General features: G+C 40.7%; 1 protein-coding gene across 1 annotated transcript; it reads left to right on the top strand.

Annotated features, from left to right (window-relative positions):
* Positions 1 to 131: 131 nt before the first annotated feature.
* Positions 132 to 18,478, top strand: FPGT (fucose-1-phosphate guanylyltransferase). Its single transcript, XM_063137429.1, has 5 exons — positions 132 to 227; positions 7,200 to 7,367; positions 9,262 to 9,354; positions 11,126 to 12,465; positions 17,554 to 18,478. Exons 1-5 carry the CDS (start codon positions 149 to 151, stop codon positions 17,662 to 17,664), a joined length of 1,791 nt encoding a protein of 596 aa, XP_062993499.1. The 5' UTR covers positions 132 to 148; the 3' UTR covers positions 17,665 to 18,478.
* Positions 18,479 to 18,705: the final 227 nt, after the last annotated feature.

The raw sequence follows: 18,705 nt of genomic DNA, 5'->3' as shown, positions 1-18,705 counted from the left end.
CCTTGCGCGCTTCCCGGTTACCCAGGTAACCGACTACCTCAGCAACGCTTGCCAGGGCCGGGCCGGGCCGGGCCGGGCCAGCCGAGGAAGAGGCGGAGGCCACCTCCGCCCGGAAGCGACCTAGAGACGCGGGGATAGCGGCGCCGCGATGTCGTTTGCAGGAGAGGCGGAAGTTTTGCTGCAACAAGCCACTCGGGAGAGGCTGGAGAAGTTCGCTCGGCTGAGAGGTGGAACTGGGTTGCCCTGAGGCGCAAGGACGGCTGGCTTGGGGCTGGGGCTGTTATTTAACTTCCCTAGTTAGGATTTCGCGGGGGGGGGGTGTAGAGAGCCTGGCAACAAGCGTGGCGACTTATGTGGGGGATTCAACTTTGGTATTCTGAGTGGGCAGAATACCAAAGTTGACCACCACCCCACCGACACCGTGTCCCCTAGTTATCCTAACAGGCAAGGAAGGGTGGGGCTTAATAGTGGCTTAAGGCGCAACCCTATGCGTGTTTGGACAAGTAACAAAAGGCCTACAACTCCCAGCATTCCCCAGCTAGCCATGCCGACTGGGAAATGCTGGCACTTGTAAGACTTTTTTCTGTCTAAACCCACATAGGGTTGCGCCCTTAAATCCCCTCTACCCTTTTGCTGCCAGCAATAGGAATCGGAATTCAGCGCCCCTGCAAAAGAAAAAAAGTACACCAGATCTAAGGATCTAAATCTGAATTATGAGGAAACAGGGCCGTGTGTTTGTTTGTTATCCAAACCGGACTGAAGCTAGTAGAAGGAAACGTTGTGAGAAGTCTACAAAGGTGCAGAAAAGCTCCGGAGCATAGAGCATGCTCAGGCTGAGTTCGGACGACAGGCTAATCAACGGTTGTTTCCCATTCTGTTCGTATTACCCACCCACCCACCTCCGATTAGCATGTCGTCCAAACTCAGCCTAAGTCTCTCTCTTCCATTGTAATCAAGCTGTTAAAAAGCGATACCGTAAGGTTCCAACTGAGGTAGGAGTTAGGAGATCCCATTGCAGTAAAACTGTACCTACTTACAATGGGACTGCAAAGAGTATAATTTTGGTTCCAGTCATTTTGCTCAAAAAACCCTTCCCTGGGAACTACCCCTCCCACATCTGTTTTAGGGATAGACTACAATTATTTTTGATCTAAAAGGGCTTAAGTTCCTAAGAACATCTTGCCTTTTAACAGAAAATGTATGCATACACCTCATACATATGTTTCTAGCAGTATACTCCTATACATGTTTACTTTGAAGTAAATTCAACTGTGTTTAGTGAAACTTAATCCTAGGTGTGCACATAAATCTGCTGCCTAGCTGTGTCACTGATGTCACATAGAGCAGAGACCTTAAGTTAGCAAGAAGCACAGTGACTTGGTAATTTTGCTCACAAGGATTCCCGTCTCCCTCACCCCACCCTCTGTTTATTAGTGTAAGGTGGGGGACATTCACACACATTCCTGTGAACATCCAATGGAGTCAGAATCTGACAATCATTACATATAGTGCAGGGGTGGGAAATGTGTGGTACTCCAGATGTTGGTGGACTGCAACCCCCCATCAGCCCTAGCCAGGGTAGCCAATGGTGAGGGATGATGGGAGTTGCAGTCCAACATCTGGAGGACCACATGTCATGTCCCCTATTCCTGATATATCGTATCCTTGGATTGTTTTCTCTGACCTTCACACCAAAGTTCCATATGCTCTCTGAATCTGTAGTGATACTTTACATGTGAAAACTGCTTTTTCTGAATGTATTTTTTTCTATGTGGTGTCAAACAGTTGAACAAAAAAAGCTGGTAATGAAGTATACAGAATTTTACTTCAGTGAATCCACATAGAGGAATAAGTGCATCAGTCTACATATACTATTAAGGAAGATGATGCTATAATATTGGTAAAGCACAGTAGGTCTAATGTTTAGAAACAGACTGGGTAACTCATATAAATTGCTCTGAGCGTCCAAAAGGAAGAGTAAAGGCGCAACCCTATGTATGTTTTTCTATCTAAACTTGCCTAGGATTTTGAATTCTCCCAAGAACTCAAAATAAGAATAAGAATTCTTATGGCCTCCCTGCCATCACCATTAAGTGAGCTAGATGCCTATCTAGAGGGCAGGGCAGGGGAGTTTGAGGAGGAACTGATGGCTGTATCGCCTCCATCTTCCTCCTGCCCTCACAGCAACAGCCTGGCATGGCATAGGATTTTCGAAAGCTTCAGCACAGAGGTTTCTATCTAATGGGCAGCAAGCACTTAGGACTGCACATTAACTGAATTAACTGAATTAAATTAAGCTGAGGTAAGGATTACTAAATAGAAATAATCTGAATGCCAGTACCACTTTTGATGAGGTGCTTTTTTTGACAGCTATGCCATCAAAGCAATAGAAATAGCTCCTTGCCTGAGGGAAGCAGTCATGTCTCCTTGCTGCAGCCTGGGCTTACTCTTTTTATCTTCCAGTGTTTGTTGCAGGAGGGAGAAGTTAACCCTCAAACTGCAAATTCTCCCTGCTTGCCCCCTGATAAACGCGGGGGGGGGGGGAGTAGAAAACAAAACAAAAACAGCTAGCGTGAAGACAACAAACATAACTCCTTCCCTCAGGCAAAGAGCTATACCTACTCCTTTGAGTCACCGCAGTTCTTTCTTCTTCCTGGGAGAGCAGGGGAAAGGCAAGGGCTGAAGGTGAGCCAGTGCTTTAAATCTTTCCTTGCCTTTTAGGATAGTTGTGGAACGGAATGTTTTGGGTTTCTAAACAGACATAACTCTTAGCTAGGTTTTTAGGTTTCATTCTTTCCTCTTGCATTAATATATGTTCTTGGGTGGGCAACTAAACCCCCTCCTCCAGATATCTTCCCAAATCTCTGATCTGGGCAGGAAACTACAGATTTAAAAAATAATAATCAGCAATTGCTTGATTTAAATCTCTCAAGTTTTCTGTAGACTGAACTTCACCAACTGTGGTTATTCGATCTGTGTGAATCCTGATCTGGATGGCTTCAAAAGGGGGTTGGATAAATGGAGGCAAAGGCTATCATTGGCTACTAGCCCTGATGGTTGTATGCTATCTCCAGTATTTGAGGCAATAAGCCTGTGTGCACCAGTTGCTGGGGAACATGGGTGGGAGGGTACTGTTGCACCATGTCCTGCTTGTTGGTCCCTGGCCGACAGCTGGTTGGCCACTGTGTGAACAGAGTGCTGGACTAGAGGGACCCTTGGTCTGATCCAGCATCAGGGCACTTCTTATGTTCTGATGTATTTCTTTATTTTGCTTGCCCCATCCTTGCCAGATTCACTTTAACTCACACAGTTATTATGTTATTAACAAATATTTCTGATCAAGTTAATCTGACGAAACCATATATTTTCAAGCCCCAGCATTATTATAACAGAAGGTTTTACCCGCGTCCTGGGCATTATAATACTACCTCTTGTTCTGTGTGCACAATCCCTAATTTGGAATGACTAAAAGTTAAGGAACCTGTGCTGGTCCATAAAATTTCGAAACCCACAGTTGGCCGCTACCTTTACTAGGTAAGACCAACTGAAATGTCACAAGCCTATCTCTTTATTTCTCCTAGAATTTGAAAGGATGGCAAAAGGTTATCCTTTCATCAATCTTCATCTGCCCTGATGATGAAAACAAAAGGATGGTTAAAAGGCATTGAGAACCAATTAATCTGTATTAAGAGAACTTGAATTTGCATCCAGAAATTTTAACAAAGTAAAAAGGCAACATTCCAATTACATGGATTTTTCTATACTCTCCAGAATCCACATGCTTGTTTACTCCATTGCTTGTTTATGTGACTGCTCTATTGGAGTTGTTCTTTCTGTAGTGTCAGCAAAGAATTGAATAAAAAAAAACACATTAAATAATATTTGCTTAAGCTTTTTAAATCCCCAATAAACTAAGAGACAAAAAAGCCTTGACTTCTCCCCAGTGATACGGGTTTTCCAGCAGATTTTGTAATGCAAATTAGGTTCATTTGCACAGGTGAATTTTCAGTTTGTATTGGAAAATTTTCCACAGCAAATCAGGGTTATTTGCATAGGTGAAGTTTCACTTTGCATCCGGAAATGTTCTAATGCCTTAAAGGAATGGTGGGCAACTTGTCACCCTCCAGAAGTTCTGGCCTACAACTGCCATCATTCTGTGCCATTGGCAATGTTGGCTAGAGCTGATGGGAGCTGTAGGGCAAAACACATGGAGGGCCACAATTTGCCCATCCCTGCCCTAGAGGGATTTAATTTAGCATGATGATGATGATTTGTATCCCGCCTTTTGCGGCCTTACAAAGTTTAAAATATACATTGGGGGGGGGAACAAAACCATAAACATTTAAAATACACAACAAAATTATAAGACAATAACATAGATGGAGGGCCAGATTATTCTCCAAAGGCCTGCTGGAACAAAAAAGTTTTAGCCTGCTTCCGAAAGCCCATCAAGGAGGGAGCCAGCCTAGCTTCCTCGGGAAGAGAGTTCCAGAGCACCGGAGCAGCCACCAAGAAGGCCCTCTCCCATGTTCCCACCAAGCATGCCTGTGAAGAAGGTGGGACTGAAAGAAGGGCTTCTCCAGGAGATCTCAAAGCACGGGCAGGCTCATAAGGGAGAATACGTTCTTTCAAATAACCTGGACCCGAACCATATAGGGCTTTATAGGTCATAACCAGCACTTTGAATTGTGCCCGGAAACAGACTGGAAGCCAGTGGAGCTGTTTTAACAGGGGAGTTGTGTGCTCCCTGTAACGAGCCCCGTTCAACAATCTGGCTGCAGCTCTTTGAACCAGCTGGAGTTTCCGAACACTCTTCAAAGGCAGCCCCACGTAGAGCGCATTACAGTAATCCAATCGGGATGTAACTAAGGCATGTGTCACCGTGGCCAGGTCCGACATCTCTAGGAACGGGCGCAGCTGGGGCACTAGCTTTAACTGTGCAAATGAACTCCTGGCCACCGCCGAAACCTGAGCATCCAGGCTCAGGGCTGAATCCAGACATACACCCAAGCTGTGGACCTGCATCTTCAGGGGGAGTGTAACCCCATCCAACACAAGCTGAATCCCTATTCCCTGATCTGCCTTTCGACTGACCAGGAGCACCTCTGTCTTATCTGGATTAAGCTTCAATTTGTTCGCCCTCATCCAATCCATTTACTTATATTTAATAAACAAAGCTAAAAAAAGACCCTGTGATAATTTTCTGTCCTAATATGCAACAAGTATTTGACTTGAAATATTTGAGGGGGGCAATTAAAGCACACTTTAATGTGTAGAATTTTTTATTGGCACCCCGGCTGTGGAATGAACTCCCCAGAGAGGTCTGCCTGGCGCCTACACTGTACTCATTTCATCGCCAGCTGAAGACCTTTTTATTCTCTCAGTATTTTAACACTTAATTTTAACTTAAAATTAAATTGTCTTCTAATTCTGTATTTTAATCTTATATCAATTTCTGTTGCGTGGTTTTATCCTGGTTGTGCTTTTTATACTGTATTTGTGTTTTTAGACTGTTGGTTGTTTTATTATGGTTTTAATTTTTGTGAACCGCCCAGAGAGCTTTGGCTATTGGGCAGTATAAAAATGTAATAAATAAATAAATATTGGAAAACTTTACTTTAAAACATTAATTACAACTTTGAAACTTCCAAGTTTGCCTAATGCTGAATTTGCAATTAGCATACATTCATTTTTATTAATGAACTTATGAAATGGAAAATTTTCCACAGAAAAATAAAGCACCGAGAAATTGACCATTTTGGAAAATTTCCCGACCCACATCACTGCTTCTCCAATCTGTTTTTCCTACTGGAAATTTAAGAAGCAGATTGGGGAGATTGGATTGATTTGGGGCAGCACAAGTGTTGTTTAAAAAACATTCTTGATGTCCATGACTATTATTTTGTTATGTGACCCTTTGGGAATATATAAAGATTAGGAGCCCAGTGGAAAGGGCATGCTGCTAGTTATTCAGGGAAGTGGGAGGGTTAAATGGCACATATCTCTGGATTGTAAATGTAGGGTTACTTGATACTATAAAGGATTGTGAGAACTCTAGCTTATATATCGACCTACCACCACATAGCAATGTTTTTCAAGGGCCTCCCTTACATAAAATGAGAATCTGTCTTATGTAGGGTTGCCTCTCTGTCTACTCTTCAGCACATCTGGAGTTTGCTGCTACAGTGGGTGTGGCGAAGGACAGACAAAAGGATCAGGGAAGGATTAAGTGAGAGAAATGTCTTGTCGGTTGATTGAGGATTTTAAAGGCATAGGACAAATCTCTCGATTACAGTCTATCAACCCTAGTTCTAAATACTCTTTTATGGTAGTGTAGGATCAAGCAATAAGTTGTGTTCACTGATGTTTTATTATGTTGTGTTTTGGAAGCTGCTGTAGGGGGGCACAATTGATGGTGGGAAAGAGTACATGCATGTGCATGCAGTTAACAGACATTTTAAACTTACTGGGGAGGAAACTCCTGGGAGATGGCTTATTGGAGTTGGAAAAGTGGAGTTGAGAAAGGGACTGAGGCCCTTCCCCTTTATCATCTGTGACTTCCAATGACTTTTTAACAAAAAAGGAAGTAACACCAGACTACAGATAACACACTTATGATTGTAACATGCAGTTTGGTTCACAGTGTGCAATTTAATCGCTATGCAGGACCATCATAGAGATTAAAGCTGCTAAACACCTTATAGTGGTTAGAAAAGGCCATATTGCATAAACAGTACATAGAAAAGATTTCTGCTTGTCGGTGCATGTGTTTTTTCAAAGGAGGAGAGAGAGATGTTAAAGGCAGCAAAGAGGGTCCAGCATAAATGGATGGCTATATGTGGAATCAAGTGAGCTTGAGAACAAGGACAAAGAATGGGTGGGTGGGTGAAGAGCAGTAGTTTATCACAACCGGTAGTTACAGCTTTCCAAGAGGCATGGAAGAGGTGTCAAGGACATCAGCAAGGAACACATAGTGGAGAGGAAGGAAGTCTAGAGGTGTCTTGAGAAGCTACAAGGTCAGCTAGACAGATAAGGAGTGGGAATCAAGGCTCAAAGCTCCATGGCAGGAGTGCACAACTTTTCAGGCCACATCAGGTTTCTGCTGCATGGTCTGTTATGCCAGAAGATGGTCATTCTAAAGCATTTTGGCACGCTTGGCAATAATATCTCTTATACTAAAATGTCTTATTTTCAAACAGGAAAAGCTGTGCAGACTGGAAAATTCTGGGATATTGTTGTAATAACAGCAGTTGACAAAAAACAAGAAATAGCTTACCAGCAACAATTATCAGAAAAGCTGAAAAGGAAGGAACTCCCTCTTGGTGTTCATTATCATGTTTTTGTCGATCCTCCTGGGCCAAAAATTGGTGAGTTCTTACGTTATTCCTTGTTAATGTTAAAACTTGACCAAGAACAAAATAAAAAAAAAATTAAAAGCATAATCCAGACTGAATTAAGTACTTTTCCATTGAAATTCATATGACTTAGAAATGCTTAACTTTGGCTGGGTTGTGTCTCAAGTTTGCAAGTCTCTAACTTTTCAGTCATCTGGTGATTAGAAACTGAGCCAGTTTGTGGTTTAAATATTCAGTATAATTTGATTAATTTTCAGACAGATAAAAAGGTTCTCCTTCTGGTGCATATTATGACAGCTGTATCTCTTTCACTGAAAGATTTCCAGAATGCCATTAGAAGCTGAATTATATTAATTAAACCTCCAAAAATATGTTCAAATACTATTATTATGTGTCTTTTGATTCAAATGTGTAACTCCCATCAGTATTAATGAGTTGGATGTTCTTTTGGATGGCATACCAGTTGAATAGATTCATTAAAGTTTGTCCTAGTTTAGGTATTATTCTTTGATGCTTTCTCATGATGTCTCTGGTTATGAAGCTATTTTTCTATTCCTAACAGCACAATCCTAAACCTGCCTACTCAGAAATAAGCCCCATTAAGTTCAATGGAGGAAGATTGGACATTTCTTAGGGATTGAACTAGCTGCAACACTAATCATGGGGCTATTCTTTTGAGCAGCAGCCCCATGATCAGTGTCACATCTAATTCAATTTGTAAGAAATAAGAACTCACATGTGCTAAAAAGAATGAACCTTGTATGTTCAATCTAGTCTAATTTCAACATTCTTCTTTGAAACTTCAAAACATTTCTCAGTGATCCTGTTCAGAAGACACATTAAACTACAGCTTTAACTACAGTGAATAAGGCAAAACGCTTTATTCACTGTGGTTAATGCCCTGGTTTAAGGTGTCTTCCGAACAGGGCCAATGAGTTCTAATTTGACAGAAGAGAGGACTACTCACTGCAGTGGATCATTCAGATCTTAGTTGGCCTTCCCATTTCTTTCATGACTTGATAAATAGTTGACATTTACATGGCAGACATTTGATTTTATAATTAAGGGAGAGAGATAGTGAGTCACCATGCAAGCAACCAAGGGTTTGCTGTGGCCAGCTATGGAAGGGTAAATGGCCCATTCTTGCTGGGATTCAAGATTTCAGCCATAATAACAGTTCCTGTCTTTTTCTAGAAATACGTTACATGATTATTTATTTATTTACAATATTTATATACTGCTCCCCATTTAAAATTTCAGAGCAGTGTACAAGATAAACTAAAATAAAAACAGAATAAAATACTTTAAAATAGATTTTAAAAGAAGCAAAATGTACAGTGAACCGTGGCTGGTCATTATGGAAAGGCTTATTGTATATATTTGTAAATATTTCTGCATCAGTTTTATCCTTTGGTCTGATTCTGAAAATGGATCGGTAAAATTACATATTTAAATTCACTGACATCCAAATAAGTTGTTTTTATGTCAGTAGGGTAGACTGATATATCTGAATCAGACTGATATATCTGCAAAAACAGTATTGTAGCAGAAATGTATGTGATCTTTTTCCTTGCATGAAAAGTATTTTATCAAATTTGTATCACATCCTTCATTCAAAGATCTCAAACAGTACATGGGTTCTCCCATTTTATTTTATCTCATAATAACCCTATGAGGTTATGGTGAGATGGTGATTGATCCAAGTTTACTTAATAACCTGCAGGTGTTCATGGGGATTTGAACTGGCATACTTTCCAAAAGAAAGAAATTTCTCATCAACCTATCACAAATATGCCCAATTCAGTAGTCTTGTGCTGCAAATGAGTGAACTGAATATCCATGGCATATTAATCATCTCTTGCTGTTATTCTTTCTAAATTGAAGTATGTGTTGAAATGTTTTGTAGGAAACGGTGGATCAACACTTCATGTCCTTCAGTGCTTAGAAGAGCATTATGGTGATAAATGGGATTCTCTTACTGTCATGTTAATTCATTCTGGTAATCTTTTCCTTAAAATTACCTTGTCTTGCTTTATGTAGTGTGTGGTTTTTTTCCTTGAAGAGAAAAGAGAGCAATGAAGGTGAATTGCAGTTTTCTCTTCTATAAAATTAAATTTAAATTAGGTTGTCCTATTTAGGTCAAATCATCTTCAGCATCATAAGCTGGAAAGGTTGTTACGGTTGCACTAAAAAAAATCCTTGTCATGTGTGGAAGGAAGAAAGGAACACAGAACAATCAGTATCAGCATTCAACAAAATCTCACCCACCTTATAATTCACCCGAAGTTGGAGAGGAGAGTATATAACTTTATTCAAAAAGCCTGTGTGATCCTTGGAACATGGTAGTTCGTAATTTTATTTATTTATTTATTTATTACATTTCTATACTGCCCAATAGCTGGAGCTCTCTGGGCGGTTCACAAAATCTCACCCGCCTTACTTACTTTCTGCACCAGAAAGTAATCTTCACAGTGCTAGACTGTCTATATGGTTAGAGAATAGACATAATAACACCCACTTTATTATGGTCTTGCCTTGGAACTTAATAAATGGTAAAACATGCATATTGCTAGTTACTTTCTTCACATATTGAACGCCTACTGCTTTCACATATGATCAGGGCCATGAAGAGTTGTGCAAGTTGGCTGATACTCTTTTTAACTCAAAGAGTGACTTCTCATAATTAAACAAGAAAGCCTGTTGCCACTTGCTTTCTGTGCCAAGTGCCTTTGTACAAGATAGTTGCTGATTTTGCTTGAAATGTCAGAAGAAACCGCATTATTATCCCCATTTTTTCCAACCCTTAAATTATCCAAATCTCCTAAGCTTCACTTTTCTCTCTGTATTTCTAAGTAGAGGCACACCTATAAAAATGTACTTCTTTACACAACACATAAACAGTGCATTTCTCTACCTCAAGGTGTAGTGATGGCCATCAACTTAGGTGACTTGAAAAGAAGGCAAGAACAAATTCATGGAAGATAAGACTATCAATGGCTAATAGTCATGATGGCTATATTATACTTCCTATGTCAGAGGCAATATGCCTCTATGCCACTTGTTGGGGAGCGTGAACAGAATTCTGGACTTTATAGGTCCTTGATCTGATCCAGAATGGGTTGTCTTACCTTTATATAAGCAGCACTTTCTCTTTTGGCTTACACAATTCTTTGAATTGTCCTAATTGCTGGAATGTCCTGTCGATTATTCAGATAATTGAGGTGGTTCTATACAAGTTCAGGTACCTTTATCTGTTTACTTCCTTTATGTACACATTTTACTTTTCATAAAGAGCTAAAGGAAAATGAGTGAGAGAGCACTATCTTAAAGCATACTTTTGTTACAGTGTCTAAAATTAAGATTTAGACATGACTGATAATTAAGAATTCTATCATTTTAATTCATGTTGAGGTGTCAGTCAGAATTTAATTCTGGATTTAAGCTTTTAATTCCCTGGTTTATTAAATCTGGAATGAGATCTTGGGGATAGGATATGTTATAAATCTAAATAAGCAAATTCCCACTACATCCCATGACTTTCTGCCCCTATTTTCAGATACCAAATGTTTTAATAGTTTTCAGGAGGGTTTCTTACCAGGTCATGGTGTTCTCACAAGAATAATTAATCACACTAAAATGGATGTATGAAATGTTATGTGAATCAACCCTGAATGAAATCCTTTAAGATCTGTGTATAAATATTAACAGATATGTGCACTATGTAAATTAATTACTCTTTTTATTTGTGTGTTTTGTTTTGTTTTGCAAAGGTGGATATAGTCAACGTTTACCAAACGCAAGTGCTCTAGGAAAAATTTTCACAGCTCTGCCTTTTGGTGACCCAGTTTACCAAATGCTGGATTTAAAATTGGCAATGTACATTGATTTTCCCACCCATATGAATCCTGGTATTTTGATAACGTGTGCAGATGATATCGAACTTTATAATATTGGAGCAACAGAATCTGTAAGGTTTGATCAGCCTGGATTTACTGCATTGGCTCATCCTTCCAGTTTGACCATTGGTACGACTCATGGTGTTTTTATATTGGAGCCACAACTGCATTTAACAGAAACAGGGGAACTTGAATACAGATCTTGTCATCATTTTCTGCATAAGCCTAGCATTGAAAGTATGCGTCACTCTGGAGCTGTGTATAAAAGAAGAAATTATCAGCCATCTCCTGGAGGACTGGGAAATTCAGTAGTCGATTCTGAGTATGTGTATACAGATAGCTTATTTTACATTGATCACACCACCGCAAAACTCCTGTTGACATTTTATAAACAGATGGGCATGCTTTGCTGTGAAATAGATGCCTATGGCGACTTTCTCCAGGCATTAGGAACTGGAGCAACAAAAGACTACATAAAAAACACAGAAAACATCACAAAAGAAGAATCGAGTCTAATGGAAATAAGAGAGAAGGTATCGTCACTCCTGAAAGGGTTGCCTCTCAATCTTATACTGTTAAATAACTCCAAATTCTATCACATTGGGACTACTCATGAGTGTCTGTTTCACTTCACTTCTGATAGAAAGCTAAAATTGGAAATGGGTTTGCTGCCAAATGTTTTTAGCATCTGCCCAAACAGTCCAGAAGACTTGGGGAAATCAGCATGTATTATTCACAGTATAGTCAGTTCAAGGTGTTCTGTTGCACCTGGGTCTCTAGTTGAGTATTCTAGACTTGGACCTGAGGTCTCAGTGGGAATGAATAGTATTATTAGTGGTTGTTGTATTGACACAAAAGCAGACATACCACCAAACACTTTCTTAGCTACCCTAAGCATGAGGATTGATGGAGAACTAATGTATGTGAGCATGGTGTTTGGTATAGACGATAACATGAAAAAGCATGTGACAAATCTGGCAGATATAGACTTCCTAAGGTTTTTTGGAATCAGCCTTGGACAGTGCTTAGAGCTCTGGGGTCTAAGAATTTCAGACAAGCTCTTTTCTGGTGACACGACATGTCTGGGTTTATGGACAGTTCGGATTTTCCCTGTTTGCTCCACTTTAAGTGATTCAGTGAAAGTGTCATTAGGGATTTTGAACTCTGTGCAGAACAAGTCACCTTTTAAATTGAATGTTTTTAAGCTCTTGTCTGTGACGTGGTAAGTATAGTAATGCACTTTTTAAAGCTAGTGCAGAATGCAACTCACACAAGCAGAGTTTTTCAGGAAGTCCAGTGTCAAAACAAAGAAGCTGATCTCAAGATGAAAGACCACACAGACAAAGATCAGTAGTGCTCAACTAAGTCCTTTACTGTGCAGTATCATTACAGCATGGCAGTGCAGCAGTAGATATTTACATCAATATACACAATGACTTTTACTCTAAACCTACCCCTTCTTCTCCACACCATCCATAGTCCATATTCTTCTTTATAGTCCTTTGAGCCAATCAGTTAGTGGCTTTCTTACCATGTGGTATTATTACATCAGCTTTACCACACTCTTTGTGAGTCAGCAAACCATTCCAGCTGCTCTTAATTAGTCACCTGACTGTAGGTGCAATAATCACTTTGGCCATGAAAATACCACCAGCTAATCTGGATTTCTCCTTATGTGTCATAATGGCAGAAAAACCTCTAGTCACTTTTTGGCTCACTCACCCAGAAACCTGACACCCCTCCTTTTTTCTGTACATTTGCACACTTATGCAACCTGCTCAGCCATGCCAAGCTGTTTGACAAATTTTCTGTGCTTCAATACTGTTAGGGGTTTTGTCATGATGTCTGCAGTGTTATCCTCGCTTGCACAATAAGTTAAATCAATTAACCCCTCTTGTACAGCCTGTCTAACATTGCAGTATCTGATATCTGTATGTTTACTTCTAGTGTTAACTCTTTCAGAGTGTGCCATCTGAATACATGTTTGATTGTCTTCAAAAACTGTCACTGGATATTCTACATCCAATCCAAAATCTTTTAGCAATTGCACAAACCAAATCATTTCAGTGCACAATTCTGAGACTGCAGCAAATTCAGCTTCAGAAGTTGATAATGCTACCACATTTTGTTTTCTAGTTTTCCAACTAATTAATACATTTGCATATTTAATAACAAAACCTGAGGTTGATTTTCTATCCTGAAAATCTCCCGCCCAGTCGCTGTCTGAAAAACATTGAAAAAACAGTTGCTCTGTGGGCTTGATCATCAGAGCTGTGTCAATAGTTCCTTTTAAATATCTTAAGATTCTTTTTACACCTTGCCAGGCACTGTAAGTAGGTTTTGATGAGAACCTACTTAAAATACCCACTGCATTCGCAATATCTGGTCTAGACCACTGTGCCAAATATAACAAACTTCCAATTGCAGATTGATACAAATCTGTTTCCTCAAATTCTGCATCATCACTGTTGCAAACAAAACCTGATATCATTGGTGTCTTTACAGGTTTACTTTTTTCCATGTTGTATTTGGCTAACAGGTTTTTTATCTTTTGCTTTTGGCTTATCACATAAGCCCCTTCTTTCTTTGAAACTTCCACCCCAAGATACTCTTTCATTTTTCCCAAATTCTTTAACTTGAAGTGCTTGCCCAATTGTTTCTCAAATCTTTCCATTTGATCTTTTGTTTTGGCCACTAAACAAATATCATCAACAAATATTAACAACCATATTTGTTCCTCATTTTCATTTCTAGTATACAAGCATGAATCTGCCCTGCTATTTTTGAACCTCATAGATTCAAGAACCTCATGTAAGCATTTGTTCCAATTTCTGGCAGATTGCTTCAGTCCATAAATTGCCTTGTTAAGTTTGTATACTAAACCTGGTGTTGGGCTTTCATAACCAGGGACCTGCGCCATGTAAATGTCTTCTTTCAAATCAGCATTTAGATAAGCTGTTTCTATGTCAAAGTGATATACTTCACATTTTTTAATTGCTGCAACCGTTAAAGCTAGCCTCATCGATTCAGGCCTGGTTGTAGGACTAAACGTTTCATCATAATGAATGTTCTTCCTTTGTGTAAATCCCTGTGCCACGAGTCTGGCTTTATATTTTGTCTCTCCAGACCCTAACACCTTTTTCTTATACACCCACCTACAACCAATGGCTTTTTCTCCCTTTGGTAACATAGTTGGTGTAAAAACATCATATTTTGACATACAGTCCATTTCTACTCTCATGGCCTGAACCCATTTTTCCCTTTCTGCTTCAGGCAGTTTCTTAACTTCTTCAAAATTCTCAGGTTCATAGGAGACTTGACAAATTCTGATTTGGCCAGCAGTGAATCTATCTGGTGGAACACCCTTATTGCTCCTTTCTGAGCGTCTGGGTCCTAATGATGTGCCAGCTTCCTCCTCCTCTTTCTTGGAGCTTGCAGTAGAGTTACTACTGCTACTCCTGCTGGAAACATCTCTTTGCTCCTCTTCTCGTTTTGGAGTTTCTAAGTTCTTTTCTTCAGTTGGCAACAAAACCTCAGTTCCATGAAGCCTCCCCCAGCTGCTGTGCTCTTCAAAGCTTGCAGATCTGGAGATAACAACATTGCTGCCCCCTGCTGAGAATCTGTATGCTTTGGAGCCAGGTGCATAGCCCAGAAACCTCAACCTTCTGGCTTTTGCCAGCCCCTTTCTCCTTGCAGCTTTTGGGATGTTAACCCATGCATAGCTGCCAAAAACTCTCAGGTGTGCTAGAGATGGCTTTTTTCCAAACATGAGGTAATAGGGGGTGTTGTTAATTGAAGAACTCCACAACCTATTAACCACATAATTGGCAGTTAGCATTGCTTCACCCCAGAAGTGGGCCTGAAGCCCCGAGTCTGCCATCATTGAATCTTTCATGGTTTGAAGAACTCCATTTCTACGCTCAGCCACTCCATTTTGCCATGGGGAATGAGGTGCAGTTCGCCTGGCTGAGATCCCTTTTCTTTTTAACCATTTCTGGAAAACATCAGCCATGAACTCACCTCCTCTGTCTGACTGCAATTGCTTAACTTTGGTTGAGAATTTTCTCTCCACCCAACTCAGCCAATTTTGGAACACCTTAAAGGTTTCACTCTTATTGTGTAGCAAATAACAAAACCCATATCTGCTATAATCATCTACCAACACCAGGACGTATCTTGCCCCTCCTAGTGTCTTATCCAATGGCCCAATTAAATCTGCGTGAACTAATTCAAAAATTTGTTTTGTGACTCTGTCACTCTTCTTTCCAATAGGGGCAACTTTGGATTTCGCCAATTTACAGGTGGTGCAGTCAAGAAATTGGTCACATGCTTTTACCTTCAAACCAAGACACACATCTGGCATCTTGCTTAACACTTTAAAGCTAGCATGCCCCAAGCGTCTATGTAACAGGTGCACACAGTTATCATGCATAGGCTTATTTTCAAAAACAGATTTTACATCTCCAGAAACATTAGAACCTTTTTGAACCATTTCATACAAATTGTTTCTTAATTCTCCTTTAGCTAGCAGATTATTCCCTTCTAGTACTTTGCATTGCTTGTCAGAAAACAAAACAGTATACCCTTCTTTATCCAAACAAGATACACTAATCAAGTTGTACTCTAAAGACGGTACACAAAGCACATTATTTACATTTTTACCAAGACAAGGGATAAATAAAGAACCTTCACCAAGGACATTGGAAGGTTTTCCATCTGCCAGTGTCACTGATTTCTGGTGTGGAGAATGCAAACTTGCAAACAGCTCCTTTCTGTTTGCAATGTGCTGGCTGGAGCCACTGTCCATTAGCCAAACGTCATTGGGCTCTTCTACAGCAATCTTAACCACGGAGATCTTGGGCCTCACTTTCTTCTTTTGTGGTGCAGGCTTTTTCTCCGCTGGTACTGGACAGTCTCTCTGCAGGTGCTTTCTTGATCCACAACGAAAACAACACTTAACAGCAAACGCCTTATTTTCATCCTGGGTCGCTGCCAATTCGGTGGAAGAATACTTCGGTTTGGCAGACTGCCTCACGCTCCCGTTACTGGACTCAAGCCGCTTATCATCTCTCTGACTTTGCTCTTCTATCAAGCGCCCAGTTAAGTAATGGAGTGTGAGCTGAGCCTCTGGCATAGCCTCCAAGGCTAGGACAAAATTGTCCCACGAATCATCTAAGGAACTGAGTACTACATATACTTTATGTGACTCTGCAAAGTTCATGCCTCGCTCCTCCAAGTCCATAAACAGCTTCCGCATCAGGTTGATGTGGTCAGACACACTTGACCCTGACTGCAGACGTGCTCTATACAACTTGCGAGTTAGCAAGACTTTACTTGCAGCAGTATCTTGCACATAGATTGCTCTCAAGGCGTTCCAACATGCTTGTGCTGAAGTTAGCCCTCTCACATGGATCAGCTGGCTGTCTTCCAAGCACAGAATAATATTTGCTAACGCCTTCTCATTGTTCCTTTCCTCCTCTTCATCTGGCTGGGCTGGGGGATTGCTTACAGCATTCCACAGATTCTCCCTCCGGAGATAGTGCTCTATTTTGCAGCTCCAAGCCAGATAATTAGTCTCATTTAGACGATTCAACGGCATGCCTGTAAAAGCCATAGCTGCAACTTTCTCACAAACTGCTCTTGAGATGCCTTGCTCCTCAACCCCTCGGCACAGCAAACGACACTCACCAGACCGCAGTTTCGAGATGCCACCTCTTCTTTGAGATATCACCAACTCTCAGTCTTTGCACTGGAAGCGGTCTGGGCCCATAACCCAACACTGACGTGGTAAGTATAGTAATGCACTTTTTAAAGCTAGTGCAGAATGCAACTCACACAAGCAGAGTTTTTCAGGAAGTCCAGTGTCAAAACAAAGAAGCTGATCTCAAGATGAAAGACCACACAGACAAAGATCAGTAGTGCTCAACTAAGTCCTTTACTGTGCAGTATCATTACAGCATGGCAGTGCAGCAGTAGATATTTACATCAATATACACAATGACTTTTACTCTAAACCTACCCCTTCTTCTCCACACCATCCATAGTCCATATTCTTCTTTATAGTCCTTTGAGCCAATCAGTTAGTGGCTTTCTTACCATGTGGTATTATTACATCAGCTTTACCACACTCTTTGTGAGTCAGCAAACCATTCCAGCTGCTCTTAATTAGTCACCTGACTGTAGGTGCAATAATCACTTTGGCCATGAAAATACCACCAGCTAATCTGGATTTCTCCTTATGTGTCATAATGGCAGAAAAACCTCTAGTCACTTTTTGGCTCACTCACCCAGAAACCTGACAGTCTGTTGAAGAAATGCTTCTCTACAAAGATGTAGAAGACATGTTGAAGTTCAGGCAGCAACTTTATGAAGAAATCAGTCTGCAGAAACTGGAAGAGAAATCTGATTTATAAAAGTGTATGAAAGTGGTACATTTCCCCCATTCTTTAATTTGAAGAGGATTGATTGCTTTCAAGCTTAGAGAAACCCAGAAGCAAGTACTATACACATTTGTGTGTGTTTCATTGAAGTAGAAATAATGAAACTGCATTAACAGTGTTATTGTAGCATAACATTAATAATGCAAAAATGCAGATAAACTATTCTTTTGATGAAAAAATTAATGAAATATTTCAAATCTATAAAAACACAAAGAGGCAAATTTTCTTAGCTGCCCATTATTATTATTATGTTTTCCATTTTTATTAATTCAAGTGGGGAACGGAATTTATTAATTTGAAGTTTGATTGGAAGCCACTTAAAAGTTTTTCAAAGAAGAATGTTACCTCTAGCAACATTTTTCCCCTTAGGTTTATTCTAAGTTGGCAAAACAGTTGTGTATTTAAACATGTTTGCTCACAGCTTTGCTGGTTGAGACATCATAATGAAAGTTAGTGTGCATGTTCATGGCACTATGCTATGTCCATGTGCAACTCTTGGCTTCATCCCCACATCTGTTTTCAAGGCAGCGGTCAAGGGAAGCAAAGTAAACAACTGTACAAACTGAAGAAAAGCCTCCCAAACACTGCTTCAGAAGTTACATTAATATTGGTTCATCTAAAAAAAAATTTTTTAGTGATTCCCATCTTGCAAGTTTGGAGACGTAAGTTTCAGCTGTGATAAGTAGGGGTGTGCACGGACCCCCCGCTCCGCCCCGCGGGCCCATCCGAAAATTTTGGGTCGGCCCGCTCCGCGCCGCCCATACTCTGCTCCTCTTCGCCGCGGAGCTCCGGCTCCGAATCGGAGCTCCGCAGTGGAGGGGAGTGGTGCCAGGTAAGGCCGGGAGAGGAGGGCGGGAGGTTTACCGGGCCCTGCCGCCATTGCTGCCTGTGCGGCGACGGCGGCAGAGCCCGGTAAGGGACCAAAGGGGAGGGGGGCCTTACCTGCCTCCGTCCGCGGTCCGTCGGCGTCTTTAATTGAGCCCGCGGCCCAGACTTCCTGGTTGAGCCGCGGGC

Source organism: Elgaria multicarinata, chromosome 1 (assembly GCF_023053635.1).
Source record: "Elgaria multicarinata webbii isolate HBS135686 ecotype San Diego chromosome 1, rElgMul1.1.pri, whole genome shotgun sequence".
Lineage (NCBI taxonomy): Eukaryota > Metazoa > Chordata > Lepidosauria > Squamata > Anguidae > Elgaria > Elgaria multicarinata.
This window is presented reverse-complemented; position numbering and strand designations above follow the sequence as displayed.